The 23759-nt window shown below is 41.6% G+C and overlaps 1 protein-coding gene across 2 annotated transcripts in view; it reads left to right on the top strand.

Moving 5' to 3' along the window:
- The first annotated feature begins 551 nt into the window (after positions 1–551).
- The window catches only part of NUDT13 (nudix hydrolase 13), a 34778-nt gene continuing 11570 nt past the window's right edge, over positions 552–23759 (top strand). Inside the window, exons 1-3 of one of the 2 annotated variants that reach the window (XM_043989937.1) lie at positions 552–708; positions 17192–17309; positions 22121–22260. In XM_043989937.1, the coding sequence (XP_043845872.1) occupies positions 17224–17309; positions 22121–22260 (226 nt within the window). In that variant the 5' untranslated portion in view covers positions 552–708; positions 17192–17223. Of the gene's footprint in view, positions 709–11773; positions 11907–17191; positions 17310–22120; positions 22261–23759 lie in introns of those variants that run through there. The other variant, XM_043989938.1, reaches the window with a different exon arrangement.

Consider the following 23759-nt stretch of genomic DNA (forward strand, 5'->3'; position numbering starts at 1 on the left):
TCCACCTCCCTGACTCCTTAAAAACAAAAATAAACCTGGGGGGTGGGGGCAGCTAGGTGGCGCAGTGGATAAAGCAGTGGCCCCAGATTCAGAAGGACCTGAGTTCAAATAGGACCTCAGACACTTGACACTTACTAGCTGTGTGACCCTGGGCAAGTCACTTAACCCTCATTGCCCTGCAAAAACAAAAAACAAAAAACAAAAACTGAGTTTACAGGAAACTATCAAATTCCAAGCATTGCAAACAACTTACAGTAACTACCCGTCACCCAAAGGATTTCTTAATTGCTTCTTGGATTACTTTCCCATCATGAATTAGAAAGTCAAATTGAGGGAGCGATCTGACTGTTTTCCTGCCTCTTCTGAATTACTTGCCTGCCCTGGCCTCACCTCCTACTTACAACTGCCAAATTGCTCTGGTAATTGGTTCTTTGAAATCACAACTTCTTTACATGAGCAGAAGGGGCCAGGATTCAGAATACTTCAAGTGAACTACATTTCCCAGAGGACACCACTTGACAGAAGTTCAGTAGGAGAGGATTCTGGGAAGTGTGGCTGTAATAGACACACAATCAGCCGGCTTCAAGGAAACCTAACTTCCTAGCCTTGACCCCAGTGCGTGGGCACCCGGGGGCCTTCCAGCTGCCTGCTGATTCCTGAGGCCTGGGGTGTCCTCCCTGTGCAGAACTAAGAGGACAGTAAATACAGGTAAACTGCAGGCACGTGCAGGTCTCCAGGCCTGTTGGGATTGGTTTTGCTGCTGGCTTTAGACTTGGAAACGTCCTTGGTCACAACATTTCACTGTTTTAGCCACTTTTGCCTTTCCTGAAGGACTCAAAAGGGTTCACGAACTTGACCCCCAGGACAATAGACTTAGAGCTGGAAGGGACCATATAGGCCCCTAGTCTGATTCCCTCGTTTTACCAGGGGAGAAATTGAAGGCCCAGAGAGGTTAAGTTTATAGTAAGCAAACCCAAATCCTCTGACATCAAAGCTGATACTATTTGTGGTATACCATATTGCCTCTCCTAATTATTTTAAATCTTTTCATCAGTTTTTGACACTTTACATTTTCCTAGAACAAAAGAATTTGGATTTCTGTTATTTTTTGTTGTTGTTTGGTCATGTCTGACTATTATTAGTGACCCAGTTGGGACTTTCTTGAAAAAGATACAGGAGGGGGCAGCTAGGTGGACCAGTGGATAAAGCAGTGGCCCTGGATTCAGAAGGACCTGAGTTCAAATATGACCTCAGACACTTGACACTTACTAGCTGTGTAACTCTGGGCAAGTCACTTAACCCTCATTGCCCCATACAAAACAAACAAACAAACAAAAAAACCATCTAGAAAAAGATACGGGAGTGGTTTGCCATTTCCTTCTCCAGCTCATTTTACAGATGAGGAAACTGAGACAAAGAGGGTTAAGTGACTTACCCAGGGTCACACAGTAAGTGTCTGAGGCTGGATTTGAACTCAGGTCTTGGTGACTCCAGACCCAGCACTCTATCTACTGTAGCACCTAGCTGCCCCAATACTATCTCTAGGAACTATGAAGTAATTATTGTGCATCAACTTCTTGTTTGCTGGTGCATACCAGATTTGGAGCCTGTCACCTTCTAGATTAGGCTAGTCATTAACTCTCTTTATAATTGTTTCCTTTTCTATGGGGGGTGGGGGGGAGAGGCAGGGGGAAGGGCTGGAGGTGGCAGGGAGGGAGGGGGGATGGTCCAGATTTGTAATTTCGTCTGTGTAGGGAAATTTCCAGTGTGCAGATTCTTTCCATTGATGCAGATGGACAAGCCCATCTGTAACCTATGACTTCCGAGAGGTGCCAACCAGAAGTTAAACTATTCGTCCATAGTCACCCTGTGTCTCGTCTTCACCTATAAAATGAAGATAGCATCTGTTTAACCTCAAAGGACTGTTAATCAGGGCATCTAATTGGTTCATTCCATAATGTACCAGACCTGGAGTTAGGAAGCCTGAATTTGAATCTTGTCTCAGACACCAGCTGTGTGACCCTGGGCAAGTCATTAACTGCTTTCTACTTCAGTTTCCCCATCTGTGAAATGGGGATAATAATAGCACCTACATCTTAGGGTGGCTGTGAAGATTAAATACTATTTGTAATGTGCTCTGAGAAATGTAAAGAGTTATATAAATGTTAGTTATTATTATAAGATTATATAGACAGAGAGATAGATAGATAGATAGTCTTCCTGACTCCATCCATCTACTGTACCATCTAGCTGAAGACTCATCTCCCTAAATTCAAATCTGGCCTCAGATACTAGCTGCGTAACCCTGGGCAAATCACTTAACCCTGTTGCCTCAGTTTCCCCATCTGTAAAATGAGCTGAAAAAGGAAATGGCAAACCGCTCCAGTATCTTTGCCAAGAGAACACCAAATGAGGCCACAAAGAGTCAGATGCAACCAAAAAAAAGGACTGAATTGAATGTATATGTGTGTGTATATACATACACATATAGTGTTTTATAAACTATAAAGCCCTACATAAATGTCAACTCTTTTTACTTGTGGCATTTTCAGGATTTTTTAGCACTTGTCCTATAAGAAATTTCATAGACTCATAGAATGTCATATCTGGGTGGGAAAAAAAATTGATAAAACATCTAGTCCACCCCTGCTGATTTTTATAGATGAGGAAACAGAGATCCAGTGGGTTAAAAGAAAAATAGGCCTTCCCGCTGACCATTTTTAGCTTAAGGAATGAAGTTCTATTCATCCACACATAATGAGGGCCTGGGAAATGACTTTCATTTCCCACAGTAGCCGCTCTCTACTTAGGCTCCAAGAGTTCAGGGAATGAATTATAGGAACGCTGTTTTGTTGGAAGAAAGTCATAGTTAAGAAAAACTTTCTGGCCCTGGAACATTTTATTTGGGATACAAAAAACACACCGACCTCATTTCTGCTCCATTCAGGCATTTGGGCTAGGTGCTGGGGTTACAGAGGCAAAGATGAAGCCTCCTCTGCCCTCGGCGAGCTGACCTTTTCCAGGGAGGAGGCAGCAGGTACCCAGTTAAGTCCAATAGGAGGAGTTTTGAGGACCAGAGCAATAACACCTTGGTAGGGGATCAGAAATGTTAAGGGAGGGTTGAATTTGTAGCAGATAGATTTGAGAAGTGCCCAAGCAGTGGGCACTGGGAAGGCAGTTCCCTACACAACAACAACAAGCAGTCCACTCAGTTTTCCTGGAGTGTGGAGGACATGAAGAGGGATAACAGGTCAGGAGGCCAAAAAAGCAATTTGGAATTTGAGGTTTTTGCCACATCCTCAGAATTCACGTTCAAAGGATTTGGTCTCTGATGCCCAGAATGGAAAAACCCCAGTTCAAGTCTCACACAGTTATGATGCTAATTGCATGATCTTGAGGAGGTCACTTATCTTCCTTCGGGGCCTCAGTTTCCTCATCTGTAAAATGGAGATCATGATAACGGGGAATACCTGAGAACAACAGCTCACGTCTGGTATGGGGCTTTTACGTTGGCAAAGTACTTTATAGATACTATTCTCTCACTTGATTATTTGGCTTCCTTTAAGCTCCAATTTTTTTTTTTTACATATAAGGTATTTTATTTTTTCTGTTACATGTAAAGATAGTTCTCAATTTTTGTTTATACAAGCTTTACAATTTCAGATTTTTCTCCCTCCCTCCCCTCCCTCACCCCTCCTCTAGACAGCAGGTAATCTGATATAGGTTATATCTATATATCTATATACACATAGATATAGATATAGATATACACATATATATACACATAATAACATTAATCCTATTTCTGCATTAATCCTGTTATAAGAGAAAAAATCAGAGCAATGATGCAAAACCTCAAAATAGAAAAAAAAAACAACAGCACCAAAAACAAAAGAAATAGTATGGTTCAATCAGCATCTATACTCCACAGTTCTTTTTTTTTTTCCTTGGATTTGGAGATCCTCTTCTATCATGAGTTCCCTGGAACTCTTCTGTACCATTGCATTGGTGAGAAGAATATAGTCCATCACAGTAGGTCAACACTCAATGTTGATGATACTGTGTACAATGTTCTTCTGGTTCTGCTCATCTCACTCATCATGAGCTCATGTAAGACCCTCCAGGTTTCTCTGAACTCCTCCTGCTCATCATTTCTTACAGCACAATAGTATTCTATTGTATTCATATACCACAACTTGTCCAGCCATTCCCCAATTGATGGGCACCCCCTCAACTTCCAATTCCTTGCTACCACGCACAGAGCAGCTATAAATATTTTTGTACATGTGGGTCCCTTTCCCCTTTCCATGATTTCTTTGGGAAAAAGACCTAAAAGTGGTATTGCTGGGTCAAAGGGTATGCACCGCTTTATCGCCCTTTGGGCATAATTCCAAATTTCAAGTTCCAATTTAATTCCCACCTTCTACAGCAAACCTTACCCCTTCTCCTTTAATTTTCCTGCCTTCTCTCTGCTGATTATCCCCAATTTATTCTGTAAACAGCTGGTTGTTTGTGTGTTGTCTCCCCCATTAGACTGTGAGAGCAGTCTTCTTTAGATGAGGGACTGTCTTTTGCCTTTCTTTGTATGCTCAGTACTTAGTACAAACAGTAGACATTTAATAAGCATTTATTGACTGATGGCAGTCTGTGAGGAGGGTGTTACCATTATGCCCATCAATAGTAATAGATAATAATAATAATAATAGTAATAACTACTACCATTAATAAAGCATTTTTCAACTTTGCAAAACATTTTCCATATGTAAACTGCTTCATTTTGGCCATTCTCTGTATCTCCGACACTTACCACAGCACCAGGCACATAGTAGGTACTTAATAAATGCTCCTTGACTTTTTATCTCATTTGATTGGAAACAGGATTCGAACCCAGGTATTAGCTGACTCCCACTTCTCTTTCCATCATACTCCCAGTTTATTGTAAAGGAAGGCACTCTGAAAATCTTAAAGCATTAATTAATGCTGATAATGTGCTATGATATAAAATGCAATAAATTATTATATGTTGTGTAATATAATATAAAAGAATATAATATGATTATTTCTCACCTTCCTGGGCTTCAGTTTCATGTGTGTAAAATAAGAAGGTTGAACTGACTCATCTCTATGGTCCTTTACCACTAAAAGATTTGGGAAGTCACTGGTTTAGACCTTTACATATTGTTAAGGCTAAAATTCTAGCTAAACTGTCTAAAATATCTAATGAGTGGTCGCCAATAAATTATAAGCTTTAGCAAGAGTTAGACTTTTAAGCATTTATTAAGGAGAATAAGAATTTGGTAAAGAGAGAGAAAAAGGCCTAGATTCCTATCTATTAAAGGGAGAGCACATTTCTAGCTCCCTTCTCCGCCAGAGTCCAGAGGAAAGAAAGAGCGAGACTGAGCGCCAGTCTCTTCCTTCCTCCTCCCACTAGTCCGCGTCACTTCCTGACTCCTGGTCTTGCCCTCAAAGACCTTCCCTTCATGGGCAGAACTCTTCTACAGTAAGTATCCAGCAGGTGGCGTTATTCCAATCGTTACAGTCCCCCCTGTTGTTCCTCAAGAAACAAAATGTTTCCTTGACGGAACAGTAAAAAGAATATAATAACTATTGCTAACTAATAATATGTGAACAACAATATAGAAAAGGAAGAGAGGAAAGTTTTGTCCAGAGGGGCGATTTTTTTTTTTGTCCTCATGAACCGACGCTTTGACATTAGTCTTGCAAAGGGAGGGCCTCTGCAGAGAATACATGTTACAGATGGTGTATATTATAACAGAAAGAGAAAAAAAACAACAAAAACAACAAATCAAAACTGTTCATTTAAAGTCTCTGAAAGTCTTTTCTCAGATGTCCTCTAGGTGTAGTCGTGGAATGGAAGTCTTTTCAGGGGTTGATGTGTGGATGCTGGTAATCAGCCAGGAAAATTTCCTACAAAATTGAGCTTAACACAACTTTAAAATAGCTTTGTCAATAATCAAATCAAACAATGAAAGTTCTCAAAAACATGTCTAAGGGAATTCAGAATCTTAGTTGTTACACATGAAACATATAATAAAACAAAAATTGAAACATTCTTTAAAATTATAATATTACTATAGTCCCCCCTTATGGAGGGTAATTGAGAAGATAATTGCTGCAATATTAATTATTAAAAATAATTTTATCTGTTTCATCACTTTTTGCATCATCTGCCTAATTATCCTCATGCCATTATGAGAAATTTTAAAATCTAATATAATTAGTAACAGATGTCAAGGCCAAATTCAACACTGTTATTTATCATGACACCTGAGATAATTATGGGGGTTACCATAAAAGAACAGAGAAATGATGGGATATGAGCATTCCCACACTTGAGCAATATGTACTGCCCATACAGTATGCCAGGCTTAAAATAGGTGGATGGAATATATGTCCAAGCCACCGAACATATTGGAAGAAACTGAGTCAGACTTAATCAGATGCATGGGATTGAGATGTCCATGGCATCAGGCATATAGGAGGGAGCATAGAAGCCAGGTGTAGAAGTGAGATGGGTGGGATGAATACTTCCAGCCATCTGTACAATATTGTGGGGAAAAATAAAATAAAATATTAAACCAAGAGAATCCAACCTCAACATTTGTCAAAAGCCGTTCCCTCGGCCATACCTTAACTTCGTGCATGTCTCCCCTCATGTAACAGTTCAATGTCTGCTCTTTGCATGTATTCCTCTTGTGATTGGATGGCATCTTGGCCAACTGGCATCTGATAACTCAGAATAAAGGCAATTAATGTCTTAAATGATAAGTTCCCATAATCCAAGTCTCATATGGATTTAAAAATTGAGGATAATAAATGATTGCAAAAAATGTGAATACATCTTGACTCAGAACACAATATATAATTATGCAACAATTTCAAATAATACCCCTTTTTTGCACTTAGTATACAATTACTTTTGTGAAAAATCAGAACATATTTAAATACAAGTTAAAGCACAACAGAATATCAAAGAAAACTTTTTTCTGAAAAAAGAAAACTTTTACAAATGTTCCCCTCTTTTTTTTTTTTTTTTTGGAATATGCTTATCAAAAATAATACTTCTAGAATCAATTTACGCTTGCCATGGCAAACAATTTGCCAGGGACATGCTTTAAAGAGTTTGATCAAATAATCAGTTGAGAAAAAATAACAAAAACAAACAACTCAGAATATGGGAGCACAATACTCCTAGAATTAACACTGTATTATGAAATCAAAACCATCTTGCAATTTTTTCAAAATTAGATAAATGAATAGAAGAAAATACACATGGAACAATAAAAGACAGTGAAATTCAAACTAAGGAAATCTAAATGAACATGAACTTAAAGAGTATTATAAAATATAAACTTGATCACATGACTAAAAAGCTTTTACAAATATTCTCCTTGTTTTAAAAACTAAGTATAAGACACAATCTCAAAAGCATGAAAATCTCTATGAAAATAAACCCATACCATTAATTTCAAAATGTATATATAATAGCATAGAAATCCTATGTAACCTCTGAACTGACATTATTACTCTGAGTGAATTCAGAACACTTTTGATTCCGATATCTAAAATCCCCAATACTCATATCAATACCTTGCTGCTTACTTCTACATTTCTGTAAAATATGTACCCTTCCATGGCAAAAGAAGCAGAGTCTTGAACTATGGTGATGATTGTCATTCTTATTCAGCTTAAGTTTTTCTTCTTTAACCCCTCTATATTGTCTGTCAGTCTTTTCACCATACAAATGCTTTATAAGATTACTAATTAAAGACAAAAGCAGGTTAGCAAAATTATGAACAAAACAAGCATATCTGGAATTTAAAGGGCTTTCTAAGGTTGTCTCAGAAGCACAGCCAGGCTGGGAAAGGGCTGAGCCTGAAGCTGCAAATGTAGTTAGAGAAAGTTGAGCATGCGCATCAGTTCTCTGGACTTCCCAGGCAGGGGAAGCAATGGGCTTGGCCATGGGAGGAGTAGAGGGTGGGGTTTGGAGAGGAGGGGAGGGACCAGCGCAATTTGAATCAGACTTGATTTTGAACTCAGGCCTGGATTCCTCTTCCCCCACTTTGCCTCCAGGCGCTAGGGGATTAAAAGCTACTAGAGGGTGGGTCATTGCCTCCAGGCATGCAAAATTAGAGCAACAATTACTGTTAGAACTGGGAAAAGCTGCGGGAATCTCTTCAGGTTCCTCTGAAAAAGCATGGTTGGGAGAGGGAGAGATATTTCCTTGTGTGAGTAAGTTGCTGGCTCTTTTAACAAAAATAAAAAGAAAAATAGAAAATCCACAAAAACAAAGCATTAACATGATCTTATCTCCCATTTGTCTGGTTAAACAGACTAAAATCAAAAATAGGGTAATTAGGGAGTTTAAAAGGTCCATTCGAAAAAATTTAAAGGGAAAACACAGCCAGTGCGCCAGTACTTAGCAGTTAAAGGGAGAGGGAGGGGAAATTTCTTACCCAACCAGAAGATCAGAAGACTGAGGTTCAGCTTTCCTCTTCGCCATCTGTATAGGCTAAAATTCTAGCTAAACTGTCTAAAATATCTAATGAGTGGTCGCCAATAAATTATAAGCTTTAGCAAGAGTTAGACTTTTAAGCATTTATTAAGGAGAATAAGAATTTGGTAAAGAGAGAGAAAAAGGCCTAGATTCCTATCTATTAAAGGGAGAGCACATTTCTAGCTCCCTTCTCCGCCAGAGTCCAGAGGAAAGAAAGAGCGAGACTGAGCGCCAGTCTCTTCCTTCCTCCTCCCACTAGTCCGCGTCACTTCCTGACTCCTGGTCTTGCCCTCAAAGACCTTCCCTTCATGGGCAGAACTCTTCTACAGTAAGTATCCAGCAGGTGGCGTTATTCCAATCGTTACAATATCTATAATTTTGGCCCCAACCAGTGATTTCATCACTGTAGGGAACTTACTCCCCAGATAGGAAACTCCTTCCATGTTTGAAGATTGGCAGTTTGAATGATCATCTAGCTGGTGTATGTCAAAAGAAGTATTTGAACTCAGCTCTTCATGACTCCATATACCACCCTCTGTCCATTACCTCATGCTGGCTCTTCTTGACATCTGCTGTTGAGATTCTCCCTCTTCTTTTAGAGAGGATGGACATGATGATATTGGGGAACCTATGCTATGAGGCCTTTGGAAATGATCATACTTTTCATTTTTTAATGCAAAGAGAACTTTCCCATCTGTTATCTCAATGGATCTTCTCACCTCCACCCTGTGCAAAAGGCAGGATGGATATTTGTACATTGTCTGGCCTCCTTTTTGGAAGAGGACCGATGGCATCATGGGGTGAATTGGATTTAAATGAAGCACAATACTTATAAAAGAAGTATCCCCAATTTATAAAGGAGGAAAGCCTTCACTCAAAGAAATTAAGTGATTTGCTTAAGGTCAGTCAAGAAGACCTGAGTTCAAATCTGACCTCACACACTTAACTAGATTGATGGGTGAGCCTGGGCAAGGTACTTAACCGCTGCCTGCCTCAGTTTCCTCATTTGTCAAATAGGGAGAATCACAGAAGCCGCCTCCCAAGGTTGTTGTGAGGGTCAAATGAGATAAGATCTGTGAACCTCAAGGCATTGGATAAATGCTCCCTCTTGCTATGACACAGCAAGTTAGTGATGGAACCAAAAACAGCCTTTTGATTCCTAGTTCAATGCTCATTTCTCTCCTCTCCCTCCCTTTGATATGAACAGACTCAAACATTTGCACTGCAAAGAAAACAGAATCGAGACTTCTATTGATCTGTCAGCTGCAGTGAAATAACGTAATAATGGTAAGGAGGGTTGGATTTGGCTTTTTTTCTGTCTGAAGTTTTTTTGTGATAAATGAACCTTCAACCTCAGTGCAGGGTCAGGCGTAAAATGCTGTTAATGATTTGACCATCAGTTCAAACAAAAACAACCGGTGTGTTCCTAATGTGGTGTTTGAGCAGGTGGCTGTGGGTACCCCAGCCTGTTTACCAGGCCAGTGAAACCGGGTTCTGAGTGCCAGCACTTGTTCCTGAGGCCAGGAAAGCTAAGGGACGGGGAGATCACCACCATGCCCTTCTACTAAAGGAGAAGGAGCAAGTGCTTCCCATGTTAAAATGCCAAGCATCCTGCTATGGCCAAACCGTAGACTTTTATGGCATGATCACATAATGGTGCACACATTCAGAAATATAAAACCAAGAGTCACATCTTTATGCTTCAAAGGCAACCACTAAAACTGTATTCAGTTTTATTATCAACTGGTTTTATTATAAACTAAAGAACCATTAACAAAGATAAATCAAATAAATATACAAAATAAGAAATACGACAGGGGCAGCTAGGTGGCGCAGTGGATAAAGCACCGGCCCTGGATTCAGGAGGACCTGAGTTCAAATTTGACCTCAGACACTTGACACTTACTAGCTGTGTGACCCTGGGCAAATCACTTAACCCTCATTGCCCCACCAAAAAAAAAAAAAAAGAAAGAAAGAAAGAAATAAGACAGAAGGAAGGAGACAAGTATTTCTTAAGCATCTACTAGGAATGATCAGCACTTTACAAAATTTATCTTGTCTGAGCCTCAGGGTATGTGCTATTATTATCCCCATTTTATGGTTATGAAAACTGAGGCAAACAGAGGTTAAGTGACTTGCCCAGAATCACACAGATAATTAAGTGTTGGAGACTGGATTTGAACTCAGATCTTCCAGATTCCAGGCCCTGCGTACTGCTGAGCTGCCATCTGGGAAACTCTTCGCCTTTCATAGGATCACAGACTTCAAAGTAAAACGGCCTTAGGAGCCATCTAGCTCAGCTCCCTTATTTTACAAATAAGGAAACTGAGGCCTGTGGAGATTAAATCACTTGCCCAAAGTTGTAGAGGCAGTAAACCACAGCTAGGAGGTTGAACCCAGGAATTCTGATGACAGACCCAGTCAGTGCTCTTTCCTCTGTACCAAACTGTTCTGAAAGTAAGATGGAAACTCAGATCAGGGACAATTTTCCATTTTGTCTTTGTATCTACATCATGTAGCACAGTGCCTTGCACACAGTAGGTGCAGATACATTTTTTTTTTAAAAATGGGATCTATTTGGAACACAAAGTATTAAAAAATCAATGTGAATTTTTTTTTACATGTAACTTGGGGAAAATTCTAAATAAATAAATTTTTAAAAAGAAAGAAAGAAAATTGAATCGAAGATAGAACCAAAGAAATTTACAAAAACTGCAGCATCTTTGCTCAGTGGCTCTTTCCAAGTCTTTATGACATTGTTATCCTGGGATTTAACACACACATATATTTCTGGTTCTACTTAGTCATTCAATTATTCACTTAAATTTTTTTTATATTTGGCCAGTTCATTATTGGGCATTTAGTTTTTCCCTTTTTTTCTATGTCAAATAAAGCGTCTATGACTGTCTTGTAGAGAGGGATAATTTTTCATTCTTCCTTACATTTTTAGAATGACATTCTAGCAGTGAAATCACTAGGTGAAAAAGGTCAGAATAACTAAATAGCCCTACACATTTTCAGATGTATAATCACATGTGTCTTCTTGACTGTCAGAGTAGTAGAAACCCTCTATTTTAGGGGTTCTTACCCTTGTTTGGGTCATGGGCCTCTTTGGCAATCTGGTGAAACCTGTAGATGCCTTCTCAGAATTCATTTCAATAGGTTTACAAGGAAAGCCATTTATATCAGATACAGTGCTCAAAATATTTAAAAACAAACTCCCGGGTGCCCCTATTAAGAACCCCAGCTGCGTGTCCAGTTTACCGACTGTGTACACCAGAGCCGAAGCGGCAGAGAAGAGTCATGCTTGGAGTACCAAGCTTGGCATTGGCTCTACCTGGCTTCAGGGCCCACCTCTGACATCGATTCGCTCAGTGACCCAGGCTGGGTAAGTCACTTCAACACTTGGTGCCCTTAGCAACTTCCTAGTACTTATCTAGTAAGTCCTAGAAGGGATGTGAGCTGTCCTGTCCATAGTTCAGGGTCCATCCCAATGACTTTTTGCAGAGAGCTTTGGTTGACTGTTCATAATTAATTCTATACCATATTTTAGTATGTCGTTTTACTGTAGGAAATCATAGAAACGTGACCAGAGTCGTGATGACTGACGTTTATGTGTCACTTTAAGGTCAAATAGCGTTTATTAAGGTCTAATGTTCTGCCCCACTCTGTGCAAAGTCGGGGGAATACACACACAAGCAGAAAGATGGTCCTTATCCAGGTAGAGCTTGGATCTAATAAAGAAAAATGACCTATAAAGAAGGACTGTTAATGGGGAGAGGGGATCAGCAGGGCATCCAGGAGAGGAATGAAGACATGGCTGGCCTGGATCTCCTCCTTCAAATGGGGATTCTGGGAGGATCCAGCCAATCAAGGGGTGGAAGGCAGTTCCAGTATGAGAAGTCTGGCAGCAAGTGAACTTTCAGGGTAAAGAAGTTTGTGCGGGAGCAGCTAGGTGGTACAGTAGATAGAGTACCAGCTCTGGAGTCTAAGTTCAAATCTGGTCTCAGGCACTTACAAGCTGTGTGAGCCTGGGCAAGTCACCTAACCCCAATTGCCTCTAAGACAAAAAAAAAAAGTAGTTTCTGCAGCTTGAGTCTGTTAGTCCAGAGACTAAGTAGTATGGTCTGGGGTGAAATGACCAAAATGGTTTACTCACAGCTCCTTATTTGATCCTCATAACTCTGTGAAGTACCTACTATAGTTGTTGTTATCCCCATTTTATATGTGAGGAAACTGAGGCACAGATGTCAAGGGTCTTGGCCAAAGCTACACAGCTAGTGAGTATGAGAAGCCGGATTCAAATCCAGGCCTCTCCCCACTCTGTCTGATGCTCTTCCTATTATACCAGGATGCCCCTATTACAGTAACATTCTGTCATCAGAACCATAACTCACACTTTTTACGTGGTGCAAATGCCAAAAAACATGGCCTGAGGGCAAACAGCATAAAAGGTACCCTCAAATAACTTCTTAAGACTTTAAAGAGTTGGGGGAGAGAACTCCAGGCCACAGGCAGGCCTATTTACCACCAACCTAGTTTCCTATTTTATCTAGTCATTCTTGCTAACTAGATACTAAACTCAGTTCATTGTGTGTTCTAAAGGAGGACAGGGCTTCTCAGCACCCTTTAAATGTCAACACCCTGGAGCAAAGCCCCAGTTGCCTCCCTTAGTTACAGCTTTTATTGCCCTTATCTGTAAAATGGGGATAATAATAGCACCCACTTCCTAGGGTTGTTGTGAGGACTGAATGAGATAATAATTGTAAAGTTCTTAGCATAGTGTCTGACACATAGTAGGTGCTATATAAATGGTAAGTAGGTTGGGGCAGCTAGGTAGTGCAGTGGATAGAGCACTGGCCCTGGAGTCAGGAGGACCTGAGTCCAAATCTGGCCTCAGACACTTAACACTTACTAGCTGTGTGACCCTAGGCAAGTCACTTAACCCCAATTGCCTCACACACACACACACAAAATAATATTAAATAAATAGTAAGTAGGTAAGTAGTAGTACTGGTGGTGGTAGGGGTGGTAGTTGTAGTAGTAGTAGCAAATGGTGTTTTTTTAAAAAATTATAATTTTATGGATATAGGCTAAATGATCAATAAAACATCATTTTGAAGCAAACATTTCATTTCATGTAAAAACCATAAAAGTAAGTAACTGTTTAGGAGAATTTGCTGTCTCTACCTAATCTCTCCTCTGTGGCCTCTCCTGCTTGACTAGGTCCTTTCAGTCTCCATTTAAAGGAGGAGGCCCAGGCCTTGTCTTTATTTTTCCCCGGATGTCCTCTTGGCCATGTTCTCCCCCTCCCCCACATGGGCACTATCTCCTCCCCCTCTGTCTCTTTTCAGCTCCCTTTTTTGTGAGACTTAAACAGTTGATCAAAGGTCCTAATACACCAAATCATTTTCTATAGAAAGACCATGGTCTAAGCCTTGATTTTCTGTGTCTTTTCATTTCAAAGCCACATTAAACGCTTGGCTGCCTTCCCCCTGCCGGACAATTCTATAATGAACCTCTGAGTCAGCAACCGGTAACTACCCCACGAGCGGCTGGTGTTTTCTTGGTATTAGGAACTAGGCAACATCAGGCCATAAACTAGAAATCCCACATTGTTGCCCCATAGATGACCACAAAAGTGTAACTGCCACCCGGGTAGCCCCTGGGGAGTTCAGGGTTCGCCAAAGGACCCTCGCTACTCCCTAAGGACTAGATGGAAGTATTTCTGGGGAGAAGTGTTTATTTACAGAGTTTATTTGGAAGGCTGAGGTTTAGACCACTGCAGCTGGAGCTGCTGGGGCATCAGATGAATGGGAGGTGGACACCAGCTGTAAATGGGGATAATAAACAGCACTTCCCTCTCAGGGTTGCTGTGAGGACTAAGTGAGATAATATTTGTAAATCATTAAGCACAGTGCCTGGCACATAATAAGTTCTAGCTATTTACTAGCTGGTAAATTCCTTGAGGTCAGGGACCGTGCATTACTTAGCTGCGTATCCATAACAGTTTGTGCCTTTATAGGGAGGCATCATGAGACAGTGAAAAATGCCTAGTTTTGGAGATAGCAGACCCAGGTGCACGTCTCCACGGGCAAGTCTGTTAACTTCTTTGAGTGTCCTGATCTATAAAATGGAAGGAGCTGGGCTAGCTGACCTCTAAGGTCCCTTATAGGCCTATTCAGTAAGCATTGCTAGCTTTAGTGGAAAGAGTGTGGGACTTGAAGTCAAATCTCACCTTAGACACTTACAAGCTATATTTTTATATAGTGCTTTACAAATGTCTTCTCATTTTATTGTCACAACAATGCTGATGGGAGGGGCAGGTGCTATTATTATCACTATTTTATAGCTGAGGAAAGGGAGACAGGTTAGGTGACTTGCCCAGGGTCCCACAGATAGGAAGTATCTGAGATTCTATTTTATTTTATTTTATTGTTTATTTGGGGTTTTTGGGGGCAATGAAGGTTAAGTGACTTGTCCAGGGTCACTTAGCTAGTAAGTATCAAGTGTCTGAGGCTAGATTTGAACTCAGGTCCTCCTGAATACAGGTCTGGTGCTTTATCCACTGAGCCACCTAGCTGCCATAGCTATATGTGGTTTACCTTTGAAGATGTCCTAAGTAGCTGCCTCAAATCACCAAGATCAGTCATTGATGATTCAGCAATAGTAACCACATTTCTGGACTAGTCTTCTAGCATGCGTCAGGGGTTCATTTGAGACTATGGACTCTTGCTTAAACCTCCACTTTTTACATATTGATGCTTCAAGGATGAACATGGTGGACAGACCCAGACCCCAAAGAGTGGAGAGTACTGACTGACATCAGAGGCCCCCTGTCTACAGAAAGAGTTCCCAAACAGCAGAAGTGTTTGGAGATCCATAGGATGGGACCTTCGTGGAGCTGAATAGCTTTTGTGAAATCCTGCATATCACTTTAATGGTCCTTTTTGAGGAGGCGGCTTTTGGTTTTATATTTCTGAATTTGTGCAGCCCTCCCACTTCCCTCTAAGAGCAGCTGTGGGTGGTTTTTAGTGGGTCTGGTATATTTTCCGTTGGAGGATGGCCCAGGCTTCTTTCTCACCTGACCAGACCATTTCACTTGCTTAAATTCCATTGGTTATTAGCTCTACCCTGAAGGTACCACAAAGACTCTAAAACAGAGTTGCATGGCTTTGTGGGTATACTCCATGATATTGAGAAGCACAATTCACTGATGTGGCCTAGCTTTCAATTCAATTTGATGAGAAGTAAGTAAGCACCTACTGTGTGCACTCTGGGCTGAGGTTACAAAGATATACAACAAAATAGCCCTGTCCTCAAGTCTCTTAGGACATAATAGGGAGAGGGGAAAGGTAGGAAAGTGGGACTTAAAATGTAGATACAAATGAGAATAATAGAGAGGAGGCAGCAAAGAAGAAATCCAGATGATACATTATTGATCCTTCTTGCAGCTCTTTCCTAAAGCAGCTAGAAAGATCAATAAAGGCTTCTTGAGGGAGATGGCACCCAGGCTGTACCCTGAAGGAAGAAGATTTTAGTAGGTGAAATGAGGAAGAATGTAGACATGGCGGTTGGTATGCAGAGGGAAGGGTGAGTTGGGGGGCGGAGAACAAGCAGTCCAGTTTGGATGGAACATGGGATCAGTGTGCAGTAGGAAGGCTGGAGAGGTATTTTGAGGCTAAGTTGTAAAGAACTTTGAATGCCAGATGAGGTAGGAAGAATATCTGTCAGAGTCTTCCACTACATGGCTTGACCCGTGGACCATAATGGGCAACTCAGAGGCAGAGGAGCCCTACTAAATCAACACAGTTTCTTCACTCTATATCTTTCCATGCTGAATATCCTTCCTCCAACAAGGGCTAAGTAAATCTTATTTTGTTAACATCAGATGGACTATGAGTGTCTCATTTCATTCATATGAGCATCTCAAACCAGAGACAGGTCTGAGCTAGATCCTGCCCACGACACAAGGCTAAGGAGTTTGTATCTTGTACAATGGGCAAGTGTCCTATCCACTGAAGGTCATTCAGGTGGAAAAACAGAGACTTTCTATCTTACTGTGCCTGATGTATCCTCTCCAGGCCCCAATTAGGCAATTGAAGGCAAGGATTGTTTCATTTTTTCATTTTTGTATCCCAGCTTCTGAGAGACAGCAAGGAAGAGTCCATAAGACCTGGATTCAGATTCTGCTTCTGATCTATACTAGCCACTCAACCATAGGCAAATCACTTCTCAGTGTCCCAAGCAACTTTTTAAAATTATTAAGTTATAGAGATGTTGAATTTGTAGGGGAAATCTCCATACCAGGAGCTCCTCACGAAGAAAAGATCAAAGGTCCAAAGCAATCTCCATCTCCCTCCCATCACTGAGCAAGCAATCTAGCATACAGTAGATGTTTAATAAATATTTGTTTAACTGAGCTGAAAAATGGAATTTCCACCAATAGGAAGTACAGAGAAATTTGATTATTAGCCTGGTGTAAAGAATGTAGCATTATAGTGGGATATACAAATTGAGTTTCAAAGTAGCCAAGCTTAAAATGGTATGCTCAAGACAAACTCCCATCTTTATAGGGCATTCTGGGTCTTCTCCAGATGGTTCAAAGGTTCCTTGTCCTTGCTGAAAATCCAACCTCATTCCTGGGGGTTCATTTCTCTCTGTTGCCTGCAGAGCCTTTCCTTCTCACCTCAAAGGACGCGGTGATGCCTCTGTCTCTGTTCCTGCGAGCAGCTTCCTGGAAAGCACCTCAGCCGAGCAGACAGGTCTCTACCTATGTCACCAAGATGCGGTAAGCACATGTGCATCCACAGCTTTGCTTTTTCCCCCCACTTGGGGGCCCAGAGGTATATTTCCATTGGCATAAGACCAAGAAGAAAACAGTCTCTGCTTAGCCCAGAGATTCCCGAGCAAAGAGCAAAGGGAGTTCGCTAATAACCATAACTCACATTTATTTATTTATGTGCGTGTTTTATCTCTCGCTCCTCCCCCCAGTTACAGTACAGATGGTACAGTGGAAGGATTTGCAGATGGAGAACCTGCGTTCAAAAACTGTCACTTATTCCCTGCGTGACTTGAGGAGGATCATTTAATTTCTCTGACCATCTATTTCTTCCTCTGTGGAAAGTAAGGTTTTAGACTGGAGACTAGCCCTACTAGCCCTAAATGTGTGACCCTGGAGGGTAGAGACAGCTTCTTTTAATCTTCATATTTATAGTGCCCAGCACGTACGGATAGTGCCTGGGCCCGGGATTGGTTCAGTTCCACAAAGGTTAATATCCAAGCTCCTTCATGTAGGCATTTTGATTGGCAAAAAAAAATAATTTTTTTTTAAAAAATGAGACTAATAGTCCTCAATTATATTCAATTCGGGGTGGACTAAAGATGGCAAAAAAAGTCAAGGGAATTTTAGGAGATATCAGGGAAGGCTTCCCTGAAGAGGTGACAGTGAGCTGAGCCCTGAAGCAAAATAAGGAGGTCAGGGAACCATTTAGGCCTCAATGACAACCATGTCCTGTGGTTTTATTATTTATTATTTAATCTAATTAAATTATCTGTACTTTTAACATCACAGTTTATCGTTATCTGCTATAGTAGCCGATTTTTTGTGTCCTCACTTATTCTTTTGATCACTAGTTAAATTCCTTTGTTCAAAACCCTCTGATCTCCCCTTGGAGATCCAAAGACAAAAACAGATTTGTCCCTTCCTTGAAGGACCTTCTCTTTGTCTTCCTAGGGGAATAGGCCAGTATGACCTGCACAAAGATGATGAAATAAAAACGTCAAAAGTAAATGCAGAGAAATGTGCTAAGGGAAGGGGAGCAGCAGGGAGAGCCCTAACGGTTGTGACTCTTAAGAAAGACCTTGTGGAAGGAGGGAGCAGTGGCATAAAGGACAGTGAGGGGTTCCAAGAGGTTATGGGGAGGAGGGAAATTATCCCAAGTATGGTATATTGAACTATGATGTGGAATATTGTGCATGGAGAAAAGTAAGGAGGGTCAGTGTGGTTGCAACATAGTGTAAAATAAAACATAGTATGGAAAATAAAAGTACGTAAGGGAGCATGGTTAGAGCACCAGACCTGGAGTCAGGGAGATCTGAGTTCAAATGCAGCCTCAGACATTTACTAGCTGTGTGACCCAGGTCAATTAACCCTCATGTGTAAAATGGGCCAGAGAAGGAATTGTTACAGTATCTTTGCCGAGAAAACCTCAAATGGGGTCACAGAGAGGTAGACATGACTGAAAGATGACTCAACAACAACAATAACAACTGGATATGGGGGGTTGTAAACTCCTTCTAAGTGTAGTGACTGTCTTAATAGTTACTATTCAATGGTAGTTAAGATTTATGTAGGATGTTAAGATTTATAAAGTGCTTTATACATTTTACCTCACTTCTCATAGCAATCCTGTGAGGTAGATGCTATTATCGTGCCCATTTTACCAATGAGGCAGCTGAGGTGAAACGATTTAACCAGGATTATATAGTTAGTCCAGGGCAGGATTTGAACTCAGGTTTTCCTGACTCCAAGTCCAGCATTCTACCCACTAATTTCCTCATGGTGCCTGGTGCTCTGCTGAGTCCTGTATCTCAAACAGTACCTTTCCCTAAGTAGGCACTTGATAAATATTTGTGGAATTGCTGAATTGACAAAACCCCGAAATTCCTCCTGTCACAGTAAGCTTGTATGTTGGTCTTCACAAGCTGAAAAGGAACTTTGTAAGCTAAAGGTGCTGCCCTTAAAGGGATGCCTGGAACCTGTCACCTCTAGACTCCCCCTTCTCCTGAGGTGTCAGGCTGGTTGTTTTGTGTTATTGTAAGGGTCACCAGGGCAAAGCACAAATTACCCCACCTTCACCTTTCCTTTGAAAGGGAGCTAATATTTGTTCCAGGCCATCAGCCTCCTAGTCACTATTGATCTTTGGAAAGCCCGGAATAGGATGAGTCTTTCTCCTTTGACATACCACCAGGCGCTTGGCTCAGAGGGCAGCACCTGGTCCCAGGGAGCATTTGGAACACTGAGTAACTGAAATTCTAGCTCTGTCTTTTGTCTCCTATAAAGAGCTCATTGTAGTGACCCATCTCCTCTTAAAGGATCTCAAATGAACTCCTGTGCTGGAACTCAATACTCAGCCTGACCTGCCTCTTTGTTCTAAAAGTGGCCTGGCCTTTTTAGGGAGCACCTGTGGGCTGATTGTCCATTTGACTGGAATTTTTGGCAGGGAATTTCCCCCAAGGTTAATGAGTTCTGGATCTGTCTTTGAGCTCAAGTCTGAGTGGTGTTAGCTGGAGACAGAAATGGCTACCCTGGAGGCCTGGGAGGGAGAAGGAAAGGATTATGAAGGCCTATCTATTTCACATAGTCTTTGAAGTGGCTGACAGTGATGGATTTGAAAGAGAGGAGAGAAGATCCTGGCCTACTTGGTTCAGGACTCTCTTTTTTCTCTTTTCTAAATTTATTTTTTTCAATTAACAAAAAGCTGTCTTCTCTCCCTCCTACCTCCATCCCCACACACCTACAATTAGAAAAAGAGAAAAGAAAAACAAAACTTTTGAAACCTGTGTGCATAGTCAACCAAAAAAAAAAATCCCACATTGGCTATGTCCAAACAATAGTGTCCCATCCTGAACCCTGATCCGGCATTCCCTTACTTAGTGAAACCAGTTACAAGATGCTGACTTTTTCACATAGGCTATTAAAAATATTAGTTTTTTGGTGGGCCAAAAAGGTACCTTTCCCTCCCATATGCCCTGAATTAAAAGGCAAGGAATTAACCATCTCAGGAAAGGGGCCCAGTTTGTTCCTTTTTTTTTTTTAATGTGCTGATAATTTTTTTTTAATTTAAAAAATTTTAACTTAAAAAAAAATTTCAATTATGATGGAGAACTGTCTCCCAAATCAGGAAGATCTGGGTTCAAATCCTGCTTGTGACACATCCTGACTATCTAAACGGGCAACTTTCTAAGACTCTAAATCTCAGAGAAGATGCCAATCTGTATTGGTATCCTCACTGTTTGGAGGATACTAATAACTAATATTTATATCATGCTTACTATGTTCCAGGTACGCATTGTAATTATTATCTCACTTGATCCTCACAACAAGTCTTGGAGGGGGGGGCTATATTATCCCCATTTTACAGAGGAGGAAACTGAGGCAAACAAAGCTTAAGTGACTTGCCCAGGGTCAACACAGCTAGTATGTGTCTGAGGCAGGATTCAAACTTTAGTCTTCCCGGTTCCACATCCAACACTCAGGAGATGTCTCTTGGTGTCGGTTTCCCTATCTGCAAAATAAGGAGGTTGAACTAGATGATCTCTCCGGTCCCTTCCAGCTCCAGACCCGCGACCCCATGCTTATGGCCTCTTAGAGTCCCTTGTTTCCTTCAGAGGGGACTCAGGTGCCAGCCTTCCTGAGCTCCCCGATTATCAGAATTTCTGGCTCTTGAAATTACTTTGTATTTATTGTGAACATGCTGTACCCTCCTGTAGAATATAAGCTTCTTGAGAGCTGAGGTTGTTCTTTCCTTCCTTTCTTCCTTCCTTCCTTTCTTCCTTTCTTTCTTCCTTCCTTCCTTCCTTCCTTCCTTCCTTCCTTCCTTCCTTTCTTTCTTTCTTTCTTTCTTTCTTCCTTCCTTCCTTCTTTCCCTCCTCTTCCCTCCCTCCCTCCTTCCTTCTTCCCTCTCTCCTTCCCTTCCTTCTTCTTTCCTTCTGTCCTTCATTCCTTTCTTTATCTACTTCTCTCCCTCCTTCTTTCTCTCCTTTCCTGCTCTTTTCTTCCTTTCTCTGTCTCTCTCTCTCTGTCTTTCTGTCTCTCTCTGTCTCTGTGTCTCTGTGTGTCTTTCTGTACGTCCGTCTGTCTATCTGTCTGTCTCTCTCTTTCATCATTGTATCTTCAGCACTTAGTCCAATGTGTCGCATATTAAATCCAGCACTTGCTGGATTTAATGGAAAGGCTAGGTCAGTGAGTATATATCATGGCAGATTCCACGGGCTGGAGAGTGTTCGAATAGTGTTCCAGCTCTATGTCCCAGCTGCTTCAGAGAGACAAGTCAGCCTAGCTCAGTACAGAGACACTCATCATCAGTAGACCGGCCACTAGAAGAACTCTTTGGCCAAGGCAGCCCGTGAAACAAAGACAAATAAGCAAATACCTATACTGCACTAAAGGAAGTAGAAACAAAAAGCCTGAGCCCACCACAAAGGGTGTGTGCCCTGTGTTCGTTCCCTTCTCAGTTCCTCCCTGGCTCTGTTTTCTCTGAGCGGATGAAGATTTATTTGTCATGTGCCCAAGGTCAGCTGCTACCGAACACATGCTCTTTGCTTCTGCTTGGCCCGTCTCTGGAGCGAGTAGTGCTGTACTGACCCTCACCTCCCTGCTTCAAAATCTGCCCTACAGCTGCTGCCACCAACCTTTCATGTTTCCTTCTCCTGGCCAGCTCACTGAGGCGCCCTGAAGCTGCCTTAGGCACGTGCCTTCTGACGTGACCCTCCAAGATACTAGATATTGGATAACCTTACAAGTCACCTTCATGCCTAGGACTGTGCGTATAGCTGACTTAGGTCTTGTAATGAGACTCATCTCTGTCCCAATGACAGGTACCTTTTCGAACTTAAAGAAGATGACAATGAATGCCGAAAAGCCCAGAGTTCAGGAATGTTTTACCTTTTCCATAGCCTGGCTCCTTTGCTACAGAAGTCTGGGAACAGATATCTGGCCCCTCCATTTAGGGCTTCAGGTAAGCCTAAAGTGGCCCAACGTGGCCAACAATCTACACACTCTGTCACTAGGTAGAATGCCAGCCAGGGCTGAAGCTTTGTGGTTTCTGAAAAAAATGAGCCAGAGGGAACTCTAAGTTCATTCCACCCCCTAATGATTGGGTGATGTTGTTTTCCTCAAAATAATATAAACTCGGGGCAGCTAGGTGGCACAGTGGATAGAGCACTGGCCCTGGATTCAGGAGGACCTAAGTTCAAATCCGGCCTCAGACACTTGACACTTACTAGCTGTGTGACCCTGGGCAAGTCAGTCACTTAACCCTCATTGCCCTGCAAAAAACCAAAAACAAACCTATAAACTCCTTGAAGGCAGGAGCTGTTTCATTTTTTGTCTTCATATTCTCAGGACCAGCACAATGCCTGATAAACAGTAGACACTTAATAAATACCTGTTGATTTATTAATGATTCTGTTTTATGGGCCTGATGAGACCCTCAGTCAATGTTAATTAACAATGATGAGGTCCCTAGATCAGCGGTTCCCAACCACTCATCTACCCTTTCCCTTCCCCCCTTCTTTTGTTGTTGTTGGTTTTTTGGTGGGGCGATGAGAGTTAAGTGACTTGTCCAGGGTCACACAGCTAGTAAGTGTCAAGTGTCTGAGGCCAGATTTGAACTCAGGTCCTCCTGAATCCAGAGCTGGTGTTTTATCCACTTCATCACCTAGCTGTCCCTCCTTGCCCCTTCTTGATATGCCAGTGTTAATTTGTGTTTTTTAAATATTTGAAATAATGCAAATCTTATTTTGAGGGGGAAAATGATGAGCTGTTTGTATGAATGAGCTGTGACACACCTCTGGCCAGGGATTTATTCCCTTTCCCTGAACCTTCACTATCAGAACTCTTATATGAAGGGACATTTGTGTGGAGAAAACAACCAGAACCCCCATACAGGTAGCCCCAAAGGCCTCTGGGTGATGTAAGCAATAGGGCAAAGCAGCAAGTGCCCAGACATAGGACAGTTAAGGGTGTATGTGTGTGTGTGTGTGTGTGTGTGTACATGATGCCAACATGTCAGGAGAAACCCTGAGAGCTTGCAAAACCAGGGCTAGGAATCCTCTACTGTGCCTGATATTTGAAAGCTCATATAATAGGGATATATATGTGAATGTCTGACACCTACCAGTGTATGCACTAAAATAGTGGGGTTCCAGATGTTGGGGAGTAGGTGCTATTTTTAAGACCAGAGAATACAAGAGGTTGGTAGAAAGGCACCAGACTCTGTGCTGAGACCTAGCACTGAGCAGAAAAGGATGAGTCCCCAACACAGAAGGATCTTCTCTCTGCACTCAGTGCTGGGCTTGTGGTGGTCAGGGCTTCAGGGAATCCATTCCCTTTATGTGACCACTTGAGGTGATGAGATCTGGAGGCCAAATTCTGTCATTTGTAGGATAGTAAGATTTAGAGCCAGAAGGGACTTTAGAGATCAACTCATCCATCCGGCCCCACTCAGTTGAGAGA

The sequence above is a fragment of the Dromiciops gliroides genome, chromosome 2 (assembly GCF_019393635.1).
Source record: "Dromiciops gliroides isolate mDroGli1 chromosome 2, mDroGli1.pri, whole genome shotgun sequence".
Classification (NCBI taxonomy): Eukaryota; Metazoa; Chordata; class Mammalia; order Microbiotheria; family Microbiotheriidae; genus Dromiciops; species Dromiciops gliroides.